The 10,329-nt window shown below is 33.0% G+C and overlaps 1 protein-coding gene across 1 annotated transcript; it reads right to left on the reverse strand.

The window, feature by feature from the left end:
- Positions 1-271: 271 nt before the first annotated feature.
- On the reverse strand, positions 272-1,631 carry LOC149958494 (uncharacterized). Its single transcript, XM_090167200.1, has 6 exons — positions 1,616-1,631; positions 1,440-1,551; positions 1,127-1,377; positions 897-1,068; positions 682-837; positions 272-398 (listed from the first exon to the last, which is right to left on the reverse strand). The coding sequence occupies exons 1-6, from the start codon at positions 1,629-1,631 to the stop codon at positions 272-274; spliced, it is 834 nt and encodes a 277-aa protein (XP_090023326.1).
- Positions 1,632-10,329: the final 8,698 nt, after the last annotated feature.

A 10,329-nucleotide genomic window follows, 5' to 3' on the forward strand; every position in this document is an offset into this window, starting at 1 on the left:
CATGAATAGTAAGAATAAACTTTCAACATTATTCTTGAAATGAGAGTATTGTTAAAAAACCTCTACAACATGGCTTTTGAGGTTGGGCCAAACTTACTTAAGGCCCCACAAAACCTAAAGGTTACTGAACCCTTATTTTAAGACATACAACCTGATTTTACATAAAACATTTGTGTAAAACTTACTATAAAACTTGGCTCTATCACCAAAGAACTTAAATCGGACTCAATTTCTTCCAAATCATCATGCTTTAAATCATCCTATTTAAAATTTAATTCAAATTAGTTATATGACTTTTGTAATTGTACAATGGTCTCATTACTACTTCAGGAGATAAATCTTCTTCAGTGAAAGTATGAGAAAAGTTCAATTCATTTTCTACAACATCTTCATCAATGCTAAATTATATAAAAAATACGTTGAACAAGGCATTTTTTAAATAGAAAGGCATCTAAATTTTGCATATCTTTTAATTGGAAGCCATTAGAATTATAATTAGAACAGCCTGGCAACCACCAGTAGCTCACCCAGAGAGAAACAAGGACCCCCCTAATCAAGTTTTCCCCCTCATATGAATAATTTTCTGGGTGCCCCACTAGCAACAGGTGGTAAAATAATTGCTAATACCAATTTAGAAAATATTGATAAATGTATTTACAGTTCTAATAATAAACCACATACTCAATTTTCTCAAAGCCACCAGCCACTTCATGTTCTTCTTGACTTGCAGTCTTATTTTCATCCGCTTTTAATGTCGATGACTCTTCCATATCATCATCTTCACTGTTAGACAAATCTTCATCTCCCTTGTATAAGAATTCATCATTGTGTTCCGAGCTATCAGTAATGATATATTAGACATGTGTATTGCAAAGTATATGTAATAATTAACACACATAGGAGATACATTCATTAGAGATCCAAATAAGTTTTGACTTCGTAGTGAAACTCTGGTCTTAATAGGAGTGGTTGGGGTGGATGTTAATGATTGAGACCTCTGTATAAGCTTCTCTGGTGTGCTTTCTGGAGACTCAGCAGCTAAACCGTAGGTTAAATGAGAGACTGGTCCTACATAAAAAAATTAATCAAACTAAATATATCAAATTAAGCATGAGTAACTTCGTACTAGCTTGTGGTATTCTTTCATAGTTCTTTAGTTTTGTAGCAAATATACTAAAGTCAGTTTGAGTTTCATAATCTCTGAATTGTTTCCCAACTGTCTGAGTTTGAATATCTCCAAAATATTTCCTATCTGTTTGAGTTGGTTTGTCTTGAACAGATGATAGTTCTTCGTCTCTTTTTTGGGACCCAACTGATTTAGTCTCCGGTGTTGCTTGTATTGCAACTGATATTTTGATTGGAGAGGGAGTCTCATTGCTTATTGAAAAGTTTAATATATGAAAGCTAAAAATAACATATTTAAATTTGAATTAACTTACAGTTTTTTCAACAGAAGTAGCACAAAAGCATCTAATGACATCCCTCTTTTATTTCTTTCCGTTTGGAAAGCGATAAATGCCTCATCATTCAAGCTAACTCTATGTTTTCCACCTATATTTAAAAATATCTTTATACCAATACAAACTTTTAAAAACAAAATATATATATGTTTTACCTGAACCTTTAGCCATACTAAACGTTGTAAACGCTAAACGAATTTGTAAGCCTAGGTAACAATTTGACTTTTTTTGACAAGCCGTTGCCGAAATGCACAAGCACAACTACCAAACAAATAATTTTTATTAAGACGGACTAGGTAATGGAAGGACTGTCATTTTCTCCATATTTTAGAATAAAAAAATAAGCTGAAAACTTAAGGATTTGTCAATTCAGAAATTAAGTAGTCTTTATAAGCATGTGACTTCAAAACGCCTATTAGCAACTTGGTAGCTGTTAGTTCACGCCTTTAGAGGCTTAATTGGCTTGAGCAACTTGTTTCTATCATTTTTTAATAACTACGCTAGCGACATCTATTGAACGGGAATGCTACTACACAGGGGTCGCCACTTGCTTTAAAGCAAGTGTCGGCATTGCAGTAAATGTTGAAAAACTCCAGTTAAAGTAAGTTAATAATAATCTATGGTTATTATTGAACCACTTAAGTTATCAATGACCACAAATTGCTCAATTTGAAATAATAATTATTATGATTATATAATACTACAGTTGATTTCATCATTTCATTAACCGGAATATCAGGAAATTAAGCCTTTACACTACTAAATGATAAAAATCATAAAATTTAAGACTACATAAACTCATAAAGAGACAGATATGCCTTATAAAAGATACTTATGGAAGCCTGATGATCGGAAAGGTGGAATTCCAAGGCGAACAGAATACAGATTGCGGCAGTACGAAAACTATATTATTCAAGACACAATAGAGACGTCATTAGAAGACTCATTATCGAGTTCTTGTGACGATTATGAAATTAGAAGACTCATGGGAAATGGAATAAAAAAGAGAAGAATTAATGCTCAGGAAAATAATCAACTGGCACAGGATGAGGAAAATGATGTATCTTCGAATGATTGCAATAACAGTAATACAGATGACGATAACGCAAATTTGCCAATGATCTCCTCCACATCAACTCATTCTAATGATCAACATATTTCAATTTGTGAAGAACAAAGTGTGAACTCCTATGAGTCAATTAATGTCAGTAATTTGTTTGATCTAAATTAAATAAACTTAATGAGAAAAACCAAACTAAAGTTAGGTTGTGTTCCCTAAATAAACTTTTATAATTTTTAGAATTATAATTCTTAGATAAAATGTTATGTTAGTTATATTAGTAATTAAAGTTTTCAATGTCAGTTTTTAGATTCTGAAAAAAATGAAGAAGATATTTTTTCTACAGAACTCGTAAGTTATCTTCTGAAATTAAAATAAGGTCTTAGGGATAAATTTATTTATTTTAATTACTATTGAGAATGGTAGAGGTGGGCATGACCGTTATGCAGATTTCATGAATATGGTTAATTGTTTAAAATTTATATCGCTTTTATCATAAGTAACGTTATATCATAAGTATCATATCACATAGAAATATTCAAGGATTCACAATTAGTATTTACAAATTAAAATTTATAGTTTATCACCGGATTTATTTTTCCAAAGTATTGCCATTTTTTAGTTTGTTAGGATAGTTAATAGAAATATTTAGATATTTTTGAGCAAATTCGTACAAATTATACAGAATTAATTGAATAAATATCTGTGAATACTTGTTAATTTTTGGATTGGAAATGAAATTATTTTATCTAATGATAAGTATTTATTAAGTAATGTTTTTACTTCAATTAGGATGAAGAAATTTATCCAAAGGCTGAAGTGAATTTAAAACAATTTTTGTTATTGGTGATGGCTCACATAATTCGCTTCAAGTTGTATAAAGAGTCTACAGCGTCCCTTCTGAAATTGATCTCGTTCCTCTTACCAGAAGAGTCAATAATTCCTCGTACTCTTTTTTTATTTTATAAACATTTTGAGGGAGCAAAGTCAAACTACACATTCCACGCATATTGCAAAAATAAAAAATGCAATTCTTATATTGGATTAGCTAGTGCATTCTGCAATTATTGTCAAACGTATTACTGCATAGACACTGGTTTGGAAAATGGATTTTTTTTTTAGTTTTTTCTGTAGAGGACCAATTAAGAACTTTACTTCAAGAACGTGATAAAGAAGCTGAAACCATAAAAACTAATAGTGCGCCATTATTTGAGTTAGGGGCCATGTATAAGCGTTTACCAACGGGAAAGCATGCTTTATCTACTACTTGGAACACTGATGGTGTGCCCGTATTCCATTCATCGGGATATTCAATTTGGCCATTGTTATATACTGTTAATGAATTGGAAAATAGGAGTGTTCAAATCGCTGCACTTTGGTTTGGTTCTGAAGCACCAGAGATGAACTGTTTTCTGAAACCGTTCATTGATGAAATGAACAGGTTATCAAAGATTGGTTTTACATACAGGGTGTCTGAAAATATTCGGCATGGACATTTTTCTCGAACATCACTCATACTAAAAATCTGAAATTTTCAGGATATGTTCCTTAGTAATGGACCTTTTTAATCTGTGAATTTCAGAAGAAACGGAAAATATTTCTCGGATTTGGAAAAATTATTTTTTCACCGGCAGGTGGTAGACAAAAATGTTCAATGACAAAGTTGAAGAGAATACTCTGAAACCTAAGAATACATTTTGTTCTGTGAATTTAGGGGTGTTTGGACCTAGATAATGGGGCCCGAAAAAAAACAAGTTGGTACTACCCAAATTCTGCTTTTTGTTTAAAAGTACTTACTTGTTAGTTTTTAACACATCAAAAATAATAAGAATGGTTATCAAATGTAAAAATTTATTAATTTACAAAAATGGTCCGATTATTCCCCCTTCTGCTGCTATGCAATTCAATCAGAACGCATCAAGTAAGCCTCGTTTTAATCATGAACAGCACGCGTTAATTGTCGAGTGGTGTTTTGGTGAAGGTGATCGAAACGCTGCTTTATTAGACGTTTATTTTGAAGGCCCTTTCCCAATAACACTCCAAATAATCATACTGTTCGTCGTGCTGTTTGTGAAAGTGGTGAAGATGATGGTCCACAGGGCCCGCGGAGTTAGGAGCGGGGCCCATTGAGCTTTTTGCGGGGAAGCCTCTTGAGTTTTCAGCTAAGCTACTGATTCGAGTCTCAATTTGTATGGAAGAGGTGAAGGAGAAGGTCCTAACAAAATCGACGTGGAAATTAATGTTCTCGCTTATTTAATAGGATTACCAAGGTCGAGCATAAGAATGGCAAGTAGTGAAAATGGAATTTCCTAGGTCACACCTGATATGGTCTGAAGAACTTTCCAAAATCTCGTTTATCGTAGCGAGACTTGCATAGCAGCAGAATAGAAGGGGGAATCATCGGAAAATTTTTGTAACTTTTAAACAAAAAGCATAATTTGGGTAGTACCAACTTGTTATTTTTCGGGCCCCATTATCTAGGTCCAAACACCCCTAAATTCACAGAACAAAATGTATTCTTAGGTTTCAGAGTATTCTCTTCAACTTTGTCATTGAACATTTTTGTCTACCACCTGCCGGTGCAAAAATAATTTTTCCAAATCCGAGAAATATTTTCCGATTCTTCTGAAATTCACAGACTAAAGAGAACCATTTCTAAGGAACATATCCTGAAAATTTAAGATTTTAAGTATGAGTGGTTTTTGAGAAAAATGTCCATGCCGAATATTTTCAGACACCCTGTATAACCAACATATAGTAAAAGTATTTCCAGGAGCTTGCACGTGCGATTCAGTTGCTCGTTGCAAGCTACAAAAAGTAACCCAATTTAATGGTAAAAATGGTTGTAATTGGTGTCTTCACGAAGGAGCAACTGTGAAAAGGTTTAATGGCCAAAGCCGAATTTATGAATTTAAATCTGATGTAATAAGTAGTAGTGCCCAACAAATGGCAAGTGATGCCAAAGATGCAGTTCAGTACGAGTAAATGGGGTTAGAGGGTTCTCAATTTTAATGCTACTGTCACATTTTGATATAGTGAAGGGTTTTTCGGTTGACTATATGCACTGTGTGTGCCAAGGCGTTGTAAAAGCTATAGCTAGCTTGTGGTTTGATAGTTCCAGTCACAACAACCCGTACTATATTGGTAGAGAAATTGCAATGTTAGATAAGAAACTTTTAAGCTTAAAGCCCCCGGATGAAATTAGTCGTTTGCCCAGATCAATTACAGAACGAAAACAATGGAAGGCAAATGAGTGGCGCTCTTGGCTACTCTTTTACTCCCCGCATGTATTGAAAGGATATTTACCTGAAAATTTTAAAATCATTGGCTTAACCTTGTTTTGGGAATAAATATTTTACTTTCTTCCAAATTGACATTAAATATGGTAGACGAAGTAAGTTTTTACTTAGAGCTTTTCGTTAAGAAAATTGCTAAACTCTATGGACGAGAAAATATGACTTACAATATACACTTGCTTTTACATTTACCTGAGACTGCCAGAAATTGGGGACCTCTTTTTTTAGTCTCGTGTTTCCAGTTTGAGAACATGAATGGAAAAATAATGACCCTCTTTCATGGAACTCAAAAGGTTCCTATTCAAATAGCGGAAAAATATGTAATTCTTAGAAAAATGAGAGAGCTTTCTGAGGACGCCTTTTCTAATGGCCGATCGTTCTTAGAAAGTTATTTTCGTGAACTTTTAAGAGGTTATCCATATCTTAAAAAGGTAACAAAGATTGCAAACAAGAGTTTCTCTCATTCACTGCCGAAGAGGTCAAACCTTAGTGAGAAGCAGAGATTCACAGTCGAGTCAGTTTTCAATAGCGATATTTCTTCTGCATAAACATTTAGCTATGATAAAATTACAATTAAGGGCTTTACTTTTTCAACAAAATGTACCTCAAATAGGAATAATTGTGGAGTTCGGTTAAATGATGACACGTATGGCTTAATTGATAGTTTTGTTAGTATTAAGCATTGTGGCTGTGATAGAGATAAAGATATATGTTTTTGTGATAAAGATCATTTAATTCTTATTAAAAAGCTTAAAAAACATGGCCAAATAACACGTACTTTAATTAAAATTTGTCAGAGGGTAAAAATCTCAAAAGAAATTATAGCGTATTATATAAATGATTTAATTGCTGAAAAACTTATTGTTTTAGATAATAATAATAATAGAAAGATGTATGTAACTAATTTTCCAAATTTAATAGAATGTGATTAATTTGTTTAAAACGTATTGGGAATATTCAGTATTTATAACGTACGTACCAAATGTATATAATTAAAATAAAACGAGTGTATAAATTAAAAAAAACATGTCTAATAAAATACGTAAAAAATTCATTACATATTAAGCGATAATTATAATACTAAGCAAACATTAATTGGTTTAAAAGGGACTTCAAAAGCTTGTAGCCTTTGTAGGTGAGGCAGTCCGCCAAAAATTAGCGATATCTCCTTTTATCTGAAACTTTCGTACACCCCTGTGCTTTTTATAAAGCACCATAAAACTTTTATCAAAATCTCAATATTCCAATAAAATCAAACGCATTAAACTTTGAAATTTTTGCAGAAAGTTTCTAAAGAAAAAGGATGGAATCTTTATCACAGTCTTACGGAACTCTTATAAAGTCAATTCCATTGAAACTACTCTATAAAAACTTATAAGAATATTGCATAGAGATTTTTGACTTTATAGAAATTTTATGGTGTTCTATACAGTTCTATACATTTTTATAGAAATTTTATAGAATATTTCCGTACGGGATTTTCCAAAATCCCGTACTTTGTCTAAAATCGCAAAATCTTTTAACTCTATCTATGGTAAATTAACATTGAAATCCCAAAATCACTTCAAAATGTAATGATAAAATCACCAAAATCTCTACAAAATCCCCTACAAAATAATGGAAAGTGTCCGACCCCTCGGGTTAAAGAGCTTAAATAATACAGGTTCGTAGCTTTAAATGATAATTTTACAATATTTTCATTTTAACGGTTTTCAAAAAGTTGTTCATCAAAGGTGTATTTATAAAGGTTCATATCTTCAAATAAACATTGTATACAATATGTACATTTTAAAGAAATCTGAAAATTTGCACGAAATAAATAATTGGTGTCCGAAAATAAGTTACAATTGTTTTTTAAGGGTAATAACGGAGACAAAATTCAAGTTTTTTACAATAGTTATTATACAGGTTAATATTTAAACAATGATTATAAGCAATATTTACATTTTAACGATATTTGAAAATTTGCATGAAATAATATCAAGTGTCCGAAAATAAATTACATGTATTTTGCATTCGCAACATAGGCGATAACACTTTAGTTTTTACATAAGAAATTTTTTTCGAGTGTTTTGAATTGGCTCGTGAAATATGAGGGAGTTAGTTAAATCGGAGCATTGCGATTGTACTATGGTTTTTTTTAAGAAATATCAGTTCACGCTTACATGAAAAAAATTTAATAGTATCCATGCCCAAGATGTCTAGCAAATATTCATGTATGTACGGCTCTTTTCGGAGGAAAGCTTGATGAATTTCCGTTGTACATTCTCGATTTCTTTAAAAAGATATTCGGCGCAACCTCCCCAGGACAGCATTGCGTAGGTTATCATAACTAAGGCAAAGTAAAGAGTTTTGAAGCAGGTGATCGATTTTAATGCCCTAGAAAGTGTTAGGACACCGAATAACAAGCTCTCGGAAGTTTAGGCCTTCATCGATAAGGATGCCTAGATCTTTTAGTGTTGACGTCCTCGGTATCCTTTCGCCATTTAACGAATATGGATAATAGACCTTATTAACCTTTCTCGTTAATGTTATGGCCAGGCTCTTATTTTCTTTAATAAGTAAGTTGTTCAAAGCGCACCAATTAGCGATGTTGGAGAGATCTTCCTGTAATTTCCAACAATCACTAACGCTCGTAACAATGCCATAAACTTTCGTGTCGTCCGCGAACCACTTCAGTTTGGACGACTTCACACAGTTGGGCAAGTCATTGGCGTATATATAATGATATAATATGTAATAATAATATAATACAATATATAATAATAATATAATATAATATAGTAATATTTTATAATAATTCATACATACTTGTTGTGTAGAATACTCTTATTAATTCCACACGACTTCCAATTGTCCGATGGAATCTCTGAGCTGCTTAAAGCTTTATCTATTTTATCTTGGCTTCGATATGGGGGCCAAAAGCAGGTTTTTTTTTCTTTTCATCGTACCACAGTTGGTTTATAATGCCACTTTCGCGATAGCCTTCTTGGTTCGCATCCTCAAATTCCACCACCATGTACATTGTTAATGTGAATATAAGGGTCCTAAAATTCATAATTTTACTAATTATTTCAGTCTCAAACCCTTTAAGAGCTTGCCCCCTTTTTTCATTATAAAATATATTTTTACAAGACTTATTTTGGTGCCAAAAAATATGAAAATATGTTAGATTCAGGAAATATATTAGTAGATTTTTAGTAAAAAATATTGAAAGTCCAATAATGTTGAATATTTGGGCCAAGCTTTTTGAAACCTGACCACATTGAATTCGATTAAAATTTCAACTCTTAAGAAGACACAAATCTAACTACTGTGCAGTAAAGGAACTGCTATTGCACAAGATTTTGACGTTGGCATAAAATAAAACTTTTTTGAAACAAGATCGCTTGACCATGCTTTTAGATTTGAAGCGTTGGACACTTAATCAATTCCCAATTTCTTTGAAGGGCAGGGGCATGTGTACGCATCTTCAGAAATTAGAAAATAATTCCCAACTAGAAATACGTATTCCCGATATTTTATAAATTTTTTAACTATGACTATTTCTCTAGTTTTCCACTTGCAACCATTATCGCCCGTCTTGATTGAAAGGAAAATGCATTGAAAAAATTCCTGTCTGCCATTTTATTAACTAACACAAACTATGTTCGTATTTAGTTCCTTAATTGACCTGTTTAATCTGAAAAGTCGCGGAATAACGATTCCGTTCATCAATTCTGTTTAGCACTTGTTGTAATGGCTTATTCGAACTTCGTACTATGTTCTTAAGTTGGCCTAGGTACGTTTCGAAAGAAAAAGCAGAAAAACTATCAAGGATTCCAAATATTTGAGCATGTCCGGATATATGTAATAAATTGTGTATATTGTACACGTATGTTCCCTTTACATAAATATCTTTTGCACTAGTTACAAACATTTTAAGAAGTTTAACAGCGTTGATAATATTTTCTTCAGACGGACTTTCGTCACATAGCAAGTAAACCAGGGGCGGATTAACCTTTTCGGCGCCTTAAGGCACAGAAAATTTGGCGCCCCTTGGCATTGGTCAGCTAAGGAGGGGCGCATCGGTTTTTAATAACTAAATAAATATGTTTTAGTTTCCCCAAACCTTTTCGGCGTTATTTTGAGTATGGGCAAGCCAGGTACATGGATCGTGGGGCTTTATCAGAGTTTTGGCGCCCCTAAAAAATGGCGCCCTAGGCACGTGCCCACTTTGCCTAATGGTTAATACGCCCCTGAAGTACATGAAAATGTTTAACTAAATAGTCTGACAGTTCCCCAATGACAGTTGGTTTTTGTTTGATTTTCGACTTCGGTTTCATAAGACTCACAATTACCCTTCGTAACTCACGTAAGTGGTCTAATGGAAAACCTGTAACAATATTTATGGGCAAATCGAGCAAGGGGGTTAACGTTGAGCCGGGGCCCTCGGCGATCGCCGACCAGCCGACCTGGTAGTTTGAATCTTAACCATGCATAATGTCTGCTAATTTTTAAAGCAAGTTCGCTA

Source organism: Leiobunum rupestre, chromosome 2 (assembly GCF_980474605.1).
Source record: "Leiobunum rupestre chromosome 2, qqLeiRupe1.1.hap1, whole genome shotgun sequence".
Classification (NCBI taxonomy): domain Eukaryota; kingdom Metazoa; phylum Arthropoda; class Arachnida; order Opiliones; family Sclerosomatidae; genus Leiobunum; species Leiobunum rupestre.